Here is a 13,931-nt window from a genome sequence, read left to right as displayed (position 1 = left end):
AGGATATTTTTTCCATTGTTCAGAAAGCCTGGGAGGGAAAGACACATCCACTGGTTGCCTCCTGCACGCACCCCGACCAGGCCTGGGGATGGAGCCTACAACCGAGATACGTGCCCTTGGCCGGAATCGAACCCTGGACCCTTCAATCCACGGGCCGACGCTCTAACCACGGAGCCAAACCAGCTAGGGCTGCTGCTAGTAAATAAAATTTTTTTTAAAAAGCCATGATTATTTCATTATCTTCACCCCCATGCCATCCCCAAGCCCTGGCCACCTTAGCCAAAAACCTGTTATCACTTCCGAGCAGGTGAACTAAATCTCAACTTTCTCACATATAAAAGTAGGCCCCAGACCATTTTCTTTTTTTCCCCCTAATCCACACCCAAGGACATGCTTAGAGAGAGGGAGGGGAGAGAGAAACACCAAACCCGCAACCCAGGAATGTGCCCCGACCGGCGATCAGGCCGGTAACCCTTTGGCGGCACAGGACGGTGCTCCACCAGGAGAGCCCCTCTGGCCGGGCCCAGATCGTCCTCCTACTTCCAGTGATCCAGGCTGGAGATGGTAAAGAATTTGGTGAGGAGACACCTGCATTTACACAAAAACGCAAGGCTGCCAGCAGGTCCATTTCCAGAATCACACTGGGAACGAACAGTCACGTAGACCTGGAGTCACTGGACGCACTGCTCGGTGTTCGGGGCTCACCCTCTTGCTACCTGGAATCCTTGGACTCTGTCCTTTCTTTCCCGGTGGAGCTGGGTGAGGGGTTTAACTCCAGTTCTGGTGGTTGGTTGGGATTTATGAGTAGGTCTGCGTGACTATCCAAACACTGTACATGACACCGTGTTCATCTGGGGGTTTTGGAGGTCAGCCAGAGGTTTAATAAGATTCCAGTGAAAGGGGCCCCTGACCCAAAAAGGTTAAGAACCACTGATGCGGAGATTTTTGCGAATTCACACATATCCCAGGTACATTCCAGATGCGCACGATGCTCTGTGGACAGCGCCACAAAGGAGAAGTTAAGTGTGTGACAAATATCACGACAGGAAAGAGAGAGGCAATCAAAACTGAATTAGGGTGAAATTACAGAAAGGAAACCCATGGCATTTTCATTAGGTTGCATTTTATTTAGATAAATGAAAAATTTGCCCCCAAACAGAACTAGGAATCAGATATTGTCTCAGGTTAAAAAAACACACAACAAAACAGAACTGCTAGGCTTGAAGCTTACACGGAAAGCTCAAATTTTCAGCCCTTGACTATCTGTAGCTCCAAACATCAAAGGAAACTTTTGGAACGAAGTACAGAGAGAGGCAACTTGTGTGAACCAGTAACAAAGTAACCCTTAGGGGCACAATTTAAAGTCCTCGATTACAAGAAGTGGCGGGTGTACAAGTCTTGCATTGCTTTCTGTTGTACATGGTTCCGTGGAAATGCCAAAAGTAGCAAAATTTAGGCACTTGCTCCAATTTCTGCAGTTTACATGATTATTATGAACTTGGTAAAGTAACAGCAGCTTTAGAATGATAACACAGACCTGTATTTCCTGCTACTGTTCATAGCATTCCTCTTGTTAGTCAAACAGTGTTGCTTAATGGACAGAGGTACAGAGCTTGTACAGAAGGACCCAGGGCACATCCAGACGGTGGTACGAGCAGCACAGTCAGGAGGACCAGTGGCGACGACCTGCTTGGCCACACGTCAGTCCACACAGGATGACACGGCAGGATGGAATTCACACCAAAAAAAGAAAGAAAATCTGTTCACCACAAACTACACAAATCTTTCATCTGCTCAAAATAGTAGTTTCTTCCTGCCATAGAGAGAAAGCTGAATCAATATTGGAGCTCTCATGGACTCCTTCCAAATTCTTGTCATCTCCAATACTTTTTGGTTGATCTTCAAAAATTGACACTAGCACTTTTTTTTTTAAGTCTCAAGTTGGTAAAAGAAGCTACTTAGATGAGAGGGGTTTTTTAGGGCGGGGGGGATTTTAAAGTTTAATAATTAAGCACAGGTGGCTATTATACATGAGAGTAACTCCTAAAAGGATATTCAATGCTTTCCAGCTACAAGGCCATACATTGTTATGAGGTGTCTCTATTATGGCCAATGTTTTCTTGTAGACAGGTGTGTTGGTATAAGAGAAACCACTCTTCAGTTCTAACAGCAAATTTTCTTTCTGCTAAAAGGCTATTCTGGTCTTTCTAGAATGTTATGCTTTAAAATCATTAATTGGCAGTTGAAACGAAAGTTCTCAAACTGGAGGACTGAGTTTAAGTAAAATTTAAGAAGTATATATGCCAGGCAAGTTTTACGTGTGAAAAAATGGGATTTTATGGTAGACAAGTGAGTACTGTTTGTGTAGAAATTGTTTGATAGAATCCTTTATATATTAGCAAGAACCATAAATCATTTGAACATTTTTAAAAAGTTCAAGATCACCTGTTAGGCAAGGCATTCTTACTATTAAGCCTTCTTAAAATTTCTATCTAGGAACATTGGTCATTAACAAATATTAATGCAGAAAACTGACCTTTTCAGGAAGATACCAGCAGATGGTAGCATTGTATCAGTACCATCCATCTGAAAAGCTGCTGGTTTATTTTGGTGGATACCTATCTGCTATGACCTCCTCTGAACATCAGCTCAAACCGGTAGAAAGTGGTCACGTCATATAGTGACATTAGAAAATTCTAGCTTATTCTGCTCTTAGGATGCAGTAAACATATGGCCCAGCCTTCCTAGTATCTAATAAAACCAGCAAATCTAAGTGAAGCAAATATTTTATTTAAATCAGGTGTCAAATCACAGTTTATCCAAATTGAACATAATGCAACATTGTTCTTTAAAGAGTGGGCACAAATATGGCACAGACACAATCCATCATCTATCAAAATACCATCTGTAAAGAGCCTGACTTATTCATGCTGCGTGGGAGTGTGGTCCGGCACATAATAAAACCCAAAACTTAAAAACAGTCCATTCTTTTCTTGATAGTATGAAAAACATTTCACTACTTTGCCTCAGGATTCAGCACCCATCTGTCCAAACAATTAGGAGAAAAGACCTAAAGTTAATCCGCTACTAAAAATAAAAACAACAAAACTTCCAACCACCATTGGGCTAGAAAGAAAAATTTCACAGTAACAATGGAACATTCTGTATGTTTCCCCCCAAAAATGCTTTTTATTTTTAGCATACTGTGCATAATAGGAAAGCGACCAATGTCAGAGTAATACTAAACGCGGACCTAATCCTTAGTGAATTTTAAAATAAGAACTGTAGCTCCTGCTCGGGAATGTTATGTCTAGGAAGCTGTCTTCACAGGTTTCATACAGGAGGCTCAGTGCTTCCAAGGCTTCACCACGGCCGATGCCCCGTCACAGACTGTGTGATACATCGGAAATGTACCCTTACCGCACATTTCCTTAAACAGTAAGAAAAAATATACACTAGATACAGGAGGAGGATTACTTAAAACATACATATAAATACATAAAGAATGAAACTCCAGTTTGAGGAGTGGAACTAGGTACTGCCAACTCCAGCCCCAGGTTAAAGATTCAGGACCTTGAATGAGAAACACGGTGTGGTGTCAAGGGGAAACGACAGGCGGTCTTGCAAAGAGGGAATGTGAACTGGCTCTAGCTCCCGATGAAGCCTCAGGATTGTCGGGGGTTCTCTGGAAATGAGATCGGTGGATGGGCCTGCTCTTCGGATCTCAAAGGTCTGAAATATTGGTCTTGAGTCTCATCAGCAGCATTCATTTTCTTCTACCACTTGTCTTCACATTCTGGTCTCGCAAATTCACGGGTCTAACTGTAGGAGAAAGGGAGAGTCAAAAGTAAATAAAATCTCCTTTTCCTCCCTCCTCATTTATTTAACCACAGAACAGCTATGAAGGCGGGTGCCCATTACTAGAGACCCGGATATCATAGTTTAATTCTCTAAGAAAGCAAGAGGGTCGCTCGGCCGAGCGTGGCTCAGCGGTTGAGCGTCCACCTAGGATCCAGGCGATCGGGGTTCGATTCCCGGTCAGGGCACATGCCCGGGTTGCGGGCTTGATCCCCGGTCGGGGGCGTGCAGAAGGCAGCCGATCAATGACTCTCTCATCACTGATGTTTCTCTCTCTCTCCCTCTCCTTTCCTCTCTGAAATCAATATATATTTTTTTAAAAAAAAAAAAGCAAGAGGGTAAGAGTCTGCAACATATTATGATCTGAGACGTCAAAACCAATTTCTGAGGTTCCCTAACACAGCCAGGCTCATCGCATGCACTGGAATTTTTTTTTTAAATATTTGTTCATTCCTTGGATGGTGTGGCTCAGCTGGTTGGGCATCAGCCCGGGCACACCAAAAGGTTGTGGGTTTACTTCCCAATCAGGGCACATGCCTGGGTTTCGGCTCCATCCCCAGGAGCGGAGGCAGCCGATCGATGTACCACACTCACATCAATGTTTCTCTATCCCTCCCTAAAAATCAATCAAAAAAAACTTAAAAAAAATGTTTGTTACTACTGCTGAAAAAAATTCCTTTTTCTTTCTAGAGAGCTATAAACTAAATTTCAAGCAATATATTAACCTACTTTGGGCTTCTAGTTATAAAAAAAAAATTCAACAGACTCGTCAGTATGGGGCTGAGTGAGCACAACATATTTCTTAGGCCTTTGGCCAAACACGCAAACTTGTGCACACTCACGTGGGCCTTGATTTTCTTTGAAAACAGTCACACTGGGGATAAAACGAAATCGTCATTTTCATGACGCCAATGTGACTGAATGGCATTTCAATGAGAGAAGAAACTAACCCAGATCTCCTAGTCTGGTTGTTGGTGATTTCCCCAACGGCAGGTTCTGCATAAAAGCGTAACGATCTGAACTCCTGCTTCCCTTATAACAAATTTGCCATCAAGTGGCATTAAAGGGGAAAAAGTTCTCTTAGAAGAAAAGGCTCCTGGCTTACGTGATGTTTTAGGGCTCCGTAAGCGCCGGCGCTGCTGGCTGCGTCTCTCTGCCCTGCGTCTCCTCCTGCGTTTGCGTCCTGATCTCTTTTTCTGAGTCGCTCTCCCCTTTTCCTTCCTGCAATTCCACTTCCTTCTCTTTTCGTTTCGGTCCATTTGCATCCGGGGACTCTTTGGTCAGGTCTCCCAAGGCCTCGGCGTCTTCCAGGGCCGAGGTCTGGTTCTCGGGGTACTCGGCAGCGGACAGAGGCTTCTCTGTTCTTTCTCCCAGGCCGGCGCGATCGCCATCTTCCCGCACAGACTTCGTCCCGGCCGCTTCTCTCTTTCCCCGGGCTGGGAGAGCCACCTCTTCAAGCTGCTGGTCATTTATGCTGGAGCCTTCGGCCTCGACGGCCGTGATCTCTTCTGCAGCTGCGGTCACATCTTTGGGACCATCGGGGCCTGTCTGTTCGGTCACTGCGGACTCCTCTCTGGCGGTGGTAGCTTGTGTCTCATCCTCTGCAGAGACCTGAAGTCCCCTCGCTGCTTGACCGTCGACGTTCTGTTCCCCTCTCTGACTGTCAGCTTTTGTCAGCTGGGCCGGTGTCTGGCCGTCAGCGGCTCTTTCTTCTGGACTCACTAGCTGGTCAACCACTGTCTGAATTACGTTCTGCACGAGTTTACGGCTCTCAGTCTTAAGTTGCAAAATCTCATTTCCAGCCTCTACGTCTTCCTCTCCGGCTTCACTCCCTCTGGCGACCTGACGGCTAACCTGCTCGTGGGGCCCGTCCGGCTTCCCCTTCTGCGACGTGGTCTCATCTCCTTCCAGGTCAGCGCCGATGCCCTCTCCGGGGGCGGCAGGCACTGTTCCGGGTGCTGGTTCTGCCCTTGACTCGGGCCCTGTGGGCACTGCCTCTTCCCCCAGCTGGACCACAACATCTTCTTTTTCCGAGGGCTTTGCTTCCACTTCCAAAGGTGCATCCGCAGACTCCAAAGTTCCAGCTGTTTCTAGAAGCTGGACGGTTTCTCCTACAACCTTCGCCGCCGCTGCAGCCGGTAGAAGCAGTGCCGCCTCAGAGCCTTGACCTTGAGTGTCTGCGCCGACCGCGTCCCCGGGGACGAGCCAAGGAGAACTCTCTTCAAAACCCATCGCTTCCTTCTCGGCGTCTAAGGCGGGCGCGGGAACGGCCTGGACCAGCTGCGCACTGGGCGCCTCGGAGGCTTTGGGCTCAGGTTTCTCCTGGCTCCCTGGGGCTGGCTCGGCTTCCCTCCCCTCCCCCTCTACTTGCACCACCCGCTCCCCCTCCGCTGGGGCTGGAGGAGACCGAGTGCGGCTCTGCAGTTCAGTATTATCGTTCTCTTGAAATTCAGCCTCTTCGGTAGCTTCATCCTTAAGGGCAACTTCGGTGGTCTTTTTCTGACTGGCTGCTATTTCTGCGTCCGCAGACATGTCAAGCCCTCCAACAAATGGCCCGTCTTTGGTTTCCTCGCGGGCAAACTGGCCGGCCCCTTGACCAGCCTCAGTCTTTGAAAGAACGGGGGCGGTCTCCACCGATGCCTCTTTACCCAACGCCTCTTTACTCGCAAGTTCTAGAACCTCTTCGGCATCTGAGTGCTCTTTTCCTTCCTCCTGGGGCTGGAACCCAGAGTGTGCTGGAGGGGCCTCTGCTCCCGGCACCTGCGATTCTGTGCCAGACACCACCTCGTCATCTGCATGGGTCCCCATGACCTCGTCTTGCTGTGTGGCATGGCCAGCTTCACCATCTGCCACCGGGGTGCTCCCACTGGTCTCACTGTCTGTGAGGGTTTCGGCCGAGTCGGGGGCTATGGCCTGCTCCAGTACAATCTCTGACTTCACCCCAGCCAAGGCTTCGGCTTGACGGCTGGCTATAAGCTCGCTGGAGGAGACACCCTCTGTGACTTCGGGAACTTCTTCAAGGTGTCCTGGGGCGGCCTGTCCGACGCCCTTCCCCTGGGTCGTTTCTTCTACGTGTCCCTTCCATGCCACCTCCATCTCTCCCTTCAGATCTGGCACCTGAGAGTCCTCTTCTGCTTCCTCCACGGCTGGCAGCCTCGATGCCACTCTCTGCGTTGTCGGGACCATGTCTTCCTGTCCTCTGGCCTCAGGCAGCCGGGTCTCCTCTCTGACCTTCTCTGCAACCGCCTGCAGGACCTCCTGGGTGCGCCGCTGCTGGTCCTCCACATCTGGCAGGCCGCCCTCTGCCTCCTGAACCGGCGTCGCCTCCTCCGTGGTGTCTGGGGAGTCACTTAACTGGGAGACGGCCGAGACCATGTCGGTGGTCTCCTCAGCCCCCGACACTTCTGCCACTTCCTCTGCACTGAAGGCGTCCGTGGTTTCCGCAGCGGTCACGGCTTCAGAGGTTAACTCCACCTCACTGGTGATCGTGTCCTCGGCGGCATCGTAGCTCTCGGGCAGGGTTTTGGTAACAATGGGGGTCTCCTCTGCCCTGGCCTCTCTTTCCAGCACCTCTCCAGCCGGGGGGTCGAGAGGCTCTGTCGCCGAAGCAGAGATCCAAGAAGGGGACCTTTCCTCGATGTTGGTGACGGCCCGCGCCCCGTCGATGACCGCCACGGTCACGGTGTGAACCAGACCCTTACTGAGCTCCTCCGACACAGCAACCGCCGCCTTTGGCTCGGGCTGCGCCCCGCTGGCTCGGGCGTCCCGCGCGTCGGAGGTCTCCCTCTCCACGGCATCGTACTCGGACAGGGGCACCACGGCCGGGACGTCCGAATCGTCTTCCGTGGCTTCCGCCGGCCCTGTGTCTTCGGGCGCCCCTTGGTCTTGTTTCCCATCTGACCTCTTCTTCCTCCGTCCAGGAATAAACTTCTTAATCGAAACCCAAGACTCCTCCTTCCCGGCTTCACCCTCTGCGGCTGAAGGTTCTGCACCAGCCCCCGCTCCAGCGTCTTCGCTCCTCTCTTCCAGCTTTGACTTGGACTTTTTTCTGGGGGTGACTAATCTTTTAAATGACTCCCAGGTGGAAACGCCCTCCCCTTCGGAGGGGCTGCCCGCCTGCTCAGGGGACGAGCTCCCCTGCCCTGGCTCGTGCTCCTGGGCCCCGGCGGGGGCAGCGTCTGGCCCCGCTTCTCTGTCTCTTGCCGCTTCCTCGGGTTTCTGGCTGTCCCCGGCCATGGGTCTTGGTCCCCCCTCCTCATCAGAAGAGGATGCCTTTCTTGCTCGTTTCTTGGACGACCCCACACAAATTAAGGCTTCCCAAGACACTGAGGTGTCCACCTTGCGCTTGGGCTCCTCGGGCTTCGGCTCATCGCCGTGTCCCTTCCCTTCCTCTTGCACCTCCGAGGCCCCGCTCTCCGCGGAAGACAGCGTGGCGCTCTTCACCTTGTCCAGGTCGTCATCCTCCCTGTCGCTCTCCGACAGCCTGCGGACACGTTTCTTGGGCGTCACCATCTTTTTGAAGGAGGCCCAGGGAGTCACGCCGCCTTCCCGCTTCTTTTCTCCATCCGAAGTGGTCCCCTCTTCGATCTCGCCGTCCTGGGGAGCGGCCGCCTTCCCCTTCTCCAGACACGTCTCCTCGGGCTCGTCGGGGGACGAGGCGGAGCTCTCGCCCTTCTGCTCGTCCGCGCTGTCCGCAGAGTCCGCCTGCACTGCCTGGTGCTCCCCCGGCTCCTCCTCGCCTCTTTTCACTTTCTGCTTCTTTCCTGAAAGCTTTTTCAAGCCAGTGCTCGTAAAAAGCTTCTTCAGAGGGCTTCCCTGCACCTTAACTCTCTCCTGCGATGCCAGCGCCTCCGCCTCGCTCACCAGGCCCTCGGGCTGTGCGGCCGGGGCCTTCTCGTCGGGACCGGGCTCGGGTGGCTGGGTGCGGTCCCCTCCGGGGGCACCCGCTGCTTTGGTCTTCACCTCTTCGGGAGGCTCAGCCTCCTGAGGCCCGGCACTGGCTTCGGCCAATTTTTCAGCCGGCGGGGCCTCTTCTGTTGCCTCCACCTGGGCTTTCTGCTCCTCTGTCCCCTCTGTCGTGCTAACGTGGACCTCTGCGACCACCTCTACCTTCTCATCGAATATTTCTGTAGCTAGCGGGGCGGTTCTCGCTTCAGGAGGGCCCTGCGCCTGGTCTTCGGGGGGCAGCTCCACCTTCTCGTACTCGGCCGATAATCTGGCCTCCGCCAGGCTCTCTGCGGCGCCCCGTGGCGGCGGCTGCTCGACGGCCGCCGGTTTCTCAGAGGTCTCCTCCGTGCTCTCCTTTTCTTCTGCGTCTGCTCTTTCTGGCTCCTGGTCCCTTTTCCTCTCCAAAGCTTCCAGCTCATCCTCTCTCGGTTTCCTGAAACTGGTCTTTTTCCGCCAGCCGGCCCACCCCTGAGTGAAGAACTTTTTGAAGGGTGACGCCGTCTCGCTGGCCCCTGGACTGGTCGGAGAGTCGGGAGACTTGGTGGGTTCCCTCTCTTGTTTCTCTCCATCTCTGCCCTCCTCCGCTGCGTGGCCAGGCTCGGCCTGAAGAGAAATTTCCGTGCCGCTCGGCTCGGCTTTCAGAGCGTCCTGGGGTTTCTCTGTGGACTGCTTCAGTTCGCTTTCTTTGGGTGCTGCCTCCCCAGCCTCCCGGCTGGGCTCCTGGTGGTCGCCGGCCCCATCGGATTCTCCTGCCCCCTCGCCGTCCTCTTTGCGGACAGTGAGCAGCTGGACGGTGTCAGACTTCTCATTCTTATCTTTTTTCACAGTGAATTTAAAGCCAACAAACTTAAACACCTTCTTAAATCCAACATCGTTAGTCTGGGACTCGGCGGGCTGCGTTAGCTCTTCTAGATTGCTCTCCGAAGAAGGAATCTGCTCAATTATTTCAGGGCTTTCCTCCTGCCCATCCTTCGTGATGTCTTGAACAACTGCTGAGTTGGCGGCCATCTCCTTATCTGAGCCTCTTTCATTTACATCTTCAGATTCTCTCTGTCCAACTATTAACAGAAAAAAGAGAGGGGTGGGGGAGAAGGGGTAAAATGATTACAATTCAAGAAAACGGAACGTTTAAAAAACACAACCAATTCATACTTTCTTTAACATCAGCAATTCCAGGGTAGGTAAGTGTCTTAGTATTTGTGAATCTCAATAGATTAGGCAGTGTCTGCTTCTTTCAAATGACCTTTAAAAAATTAAGGTTCGCCCAGCTGGCGTGGCTCAGTGGTTGAGCATCAACCTATGAGCCAGGAGATCAAGGTTCAATTCCCGGTCAGGGCACAGGCCCGGCTTGTGGGCTTGATCCCCAGTCGGGGGCATGCGGGAGGTAGCCGATCAATGACTCTCTCTCATCACTGATGTTTCTCTCTCTCTCTCTCCATCTCCCTTTCTCACTCTGAAATCAATACAAACATTAAAAAAAAAAAAAAAAAAAAAAAAGAGTGCTACTAAAAAAGTAAACAGGAGCAGGGCATAGTTCCTTATTTAAAAAGTGTCAATCAATACATTTATATATAACTTCCATTTTGGTCCGTGTAGTCATTCTACTGCATCGAGAATGAAAGATTTCTTGAAATGCATTTCCGTGGCATGCAGTACTTCTTAAAAAGGTCCCCAATCATAAAAACACACTCACGAGAGAACTTTCCACAAACACTTCTAATGGGACACACAAGGTGTGACCTTTTCGTAAAAGGTGGATGATGATATTGAAAATACACCAGAGAAAAATGTCAAACCCCCAAAATAAACTCTATTCCAGTACAGTTTTACTAGTAATGAACACAAACATAAATTTCCTGCCAGCAAGCATGAGGTAAAAACTATGTCATTCACTAACCTTTCTAGAATTCATTAGAAAATGCAAGGATACTTTGCTGACATCGTGGGAGAAAATAGGTGTTATTCACACCATCCTTCCCCCTTCCCCCTTTTTCCTTCGGTGCTCCTAAATCCCTGTTTCAATTTGCAACACTTTTTCTTAAATTCTGGGATGATGGGAATGTTTACGGTCAAAACTAGGGAAACAAAGATGAACAGCTGCCAAGTGGCGGACAGAAAAGCTATTGCTGAAGCGGGGTAGCTTAGCAAGATCCCGATGTTCTCTTCATATAGACTGATATATGGGCTGAGCACACACACACAGAAAGTATATAGGATCACAGAAAATTTAAATGCCATCAACTGGTCTGTCGTCTCTTTTGGCCTAGGTAATCCTAGGAGTGACCTGTCAGAACACTCTTCCCGATGGGCCCCTGCAGGCCCAGACGGCGCCTCCGTGCTTCGGGCAAAGGCTGGACAAAGGGAACTCGGCCCTGATTTCAGCTCCACCTGCCTTCTGCACCCGGGGGGAATCTGCACAGACCTTAGGACACACCATGCTTCCTAAAATACCACTTTGATCACCTCAGGAGGCTGGCACACATCTCGGATAGCTGCAGGACCTACAGGGCAGCCTTCTAAACCACCCAGCCTGGCAGCCTCGGCTTCAGTTAGGTTCCAACACAGAAGCCAACTATGATGGCACAGGTGTGCATTACAGTTGGCATCCTGCCCCAAACCCCTGCCATCACGTGGCTGCCCACTGGGCTGGGAACAGCATTGGAGCCTGGGTTCCACCTCTCAGTCTGCACTCACCCCACGTGGCACCCCGAAGAGCAGCCTGCCCCATCCTGTCCCACATCCCGTTTTGCTCACCTCCAGGCTCTGCAGGGAGAGCATGTTTCCGGCCCTTGCTAAAGCCTTGTGATTTTTTAAAACAAATTTTTTTGAGACGTAGCATTTTCCAGCTCTGCTCCCACCACTCAACCCAGCAGCCAGTGGCCCTCAAAGCCGCCCCGCCCGCCGGGCCCCCGGGTGAACCCCCGACGGGGACGCGCTACTCACAGCAGAGGCTGCTCCACCAGGACATGGTGCCCGCTGCCACCCGGCAGGGGCTGCTTCACAGGGGCCGGGGGGCTCGGCCTTCTCCCGGCCCCCCCATCGCTGCCCCATTGCTGGGGGGAGACTGGGGGCGGCCGGCGGGCCGCGCCGCTGACGAGGGCGCCCCCTGGGGGCCGCCTGGCGCGTCACAGAGGGAAATCCGCAGGAGGCCGGGGGGGGGGGGGGGGGGGGGCACCCAGGGGGTCCCTCTCCAAGCGCACGGGGGGCTGACAGCCAGGCCCGGCTAGGGGCCCCCGCAGCTAGCGAGCCCTCACGGCTGCTGGCCCCCTGACCCGCCTCTCACCCGCGCCACAGAAGCGGAGCATGATGCAGCACCGGCCCACGCCCTCTGCTCGCAGAGCTGTAAGTTCCCGTGCAAACCCCGCACCGCCCCGCCCCGCACGGCCCCGCAGGCAATCTGCGCACGCTTCTGGTAGGAGCCAGGGCTTTAGTTTCTGGAGCATTCGCACAAGAACTGGGGCCCCGCGCACGTTCTCGTTACAAAGTTATCATTTGCAGCCTTAGAGCAGCCTTGCAGCTCGAAGGTGGAGCGCACTTGGTCCCTCGGACCGGTTTGCAGAGGGGATACGCCGACTTCGAAAACAGCTGTCTGCGGGGAACGCAAAACGGCACAGACACTCTGGAGACAGCGGGCAGTGTCTTATGAAACGAAACATACTCCTAGCCCAGACTCAGCAGTGACACTCCTTGGTATTTATCCACATGAGCTGAAAACTGATGTCGGCACAAAAATGCACGCAGATGATTATAGCAGCTTTATTTATAACTGCAACACTGGGCGGCAACCCAGAAGTCCTTCCTTAGGTGAATGGATCAATTATGGTGCACACCCAGCGACGGAATATTACCAAGCGCTTAAAAGAAAAAGAGCTATTGGGCCATGAACAAACAGGGAGGAACCTTCAAATGTTTATTGTAAGTGAGAGAACCCATCTGAAAAGGTTACATGCTGTGTGATTCCAACTACATGGCATTCTGGAAAAGACAGAAACTGGAGACAGTAAAAAAGATCAGTGTTGCCAGGGGAGGCGGGAGGGAAGGATGGCCAGGCAGGGCACAGAGGGTCAGTTAGGGAGGCAAAACTACTTTGCATGATACTATAAAGCCCATAAAATGTACACCACCAACAGTGACCCCTACTGTAAACCATGGGCTTTGGGCGATAAAGATGTGTCAGTGCAGGTTCATCAGCTGTAACAACTGTACCACTCTGGTGGGGGTATGGAGAGTGGGAGAGGCTAGCAGAGAACATACAGGAGCTCTCTGTACTTCCCACTCGTTTTTGCTGTGAACTTAAAATGGCTCTGAAAAAATAAAGTCTACTTTTTTAAATGGTCATGTGACTTGGCCAGTGCCATCTAGAGTAGGTGTGTGGCATCCCTGGTGGGCCACTGGCTCTCAGGAGAGCAAAACACAAAGTTTATCATTTTAAAAGAAAAATTAATTCCACATTTTTCAGTGTTAAAATTCTTATTTTTTTTATAAATCATTATAGCTTTTTATAATTTGTCAGTGCTGCTTATGACTAGAAAAAGTATTTAGACATGTCAACTCCCACCCTTAGATGGGAAAATTGCTATATGTCTGATGTGGAGATCAATTTAAATTCCATTTCGGTGTAAAAAGCTTTTTTTGTTTTTTTCATGATTACAGTCATGCTTTAAAAAAGAAAAAGAAAGGACATATATATCCTATTCCCTCACTCACAGATTCAAAAGGTCACCTGACCATCATTTTTGCAACCATCACATAAAGACTGGGTAAAGCAAGAATCAATGGGCACTAAATGGGGGTGAGGGGGAAGGTAAGGATAGAATATTTACATGCTTAATATAGAAAGGGTGGGGAAAACCTAATTATACAGGGGAAGAAAAAAGGGCAAGAATTCAACAACAATCTGTGAGGGACAGACGGACATTGGGTGCCATACCCTGAGAGGGACAGACTCATGGCTAAGAATGCGTAACGCGAATTGAGTCAGGAGAAAACAAACACAAAATAAGGAATGTGGTAGAAATGGGGGAGAACTATATGCTTTGAACATGGCAATGCTTTAAAAGACACGGGCTATGGAAATGTTCCAGATTAAAAAGATGCTAAAGAATGTAACGAACACCTGACCCAAG

The 13,931-nt window shown here is 51.0% G+C and overlaps 1 protein-coding gene across 2 annotated transcripts in view; it reads right to left on the bottom strand.

The window, feature by feature from the left end:
* Positions 1-1,103: 1,103 nt before the first annotated feature.
* Positions 1,104-13,931, bottom strand: part of AKAP12 (A-kinase anchoring protein 12) — a 72,942-nt gene continuing 60,114 nt past the window's right edge. For both annotated transcript variants that reach the window (XM_081141334.1, XM_081141335.1), the window contains 2 exons: positions 4,964-9,863; positions 1,104-3,822 (listed from right to left, as the gene is read on the bottom strand). In XM_081141334.1, the coding sequence (XP_080997460.1) occupies positions 4,972-9,863 (4,892 nt within the window). In that variant the 3' untranslated portion in view covers positions 1,104-3,822; positions 4,964-4,971. The remainder of the gene's footprint in view (positions 3,823-4,963; positions 9,864-13,931) is intronic.

The sequence above is a fragment of the Miniopterus schreibersii genome (genome assembly GCF_964146895.1).
Source record: "Miniopterus schreibersii genome assembly, chromosome: 6".
Taxonomy (NCBI): domain Eukaryota; kingdom Metazoa; phylum Chordata; class Mammalia; order Chiroptera; family Miniopteridae; genus Miniopterus; species Miniopterus schreibersii.
This window is presented reverse-complemented; position numbering and strand designations above follow the sequence as displayed.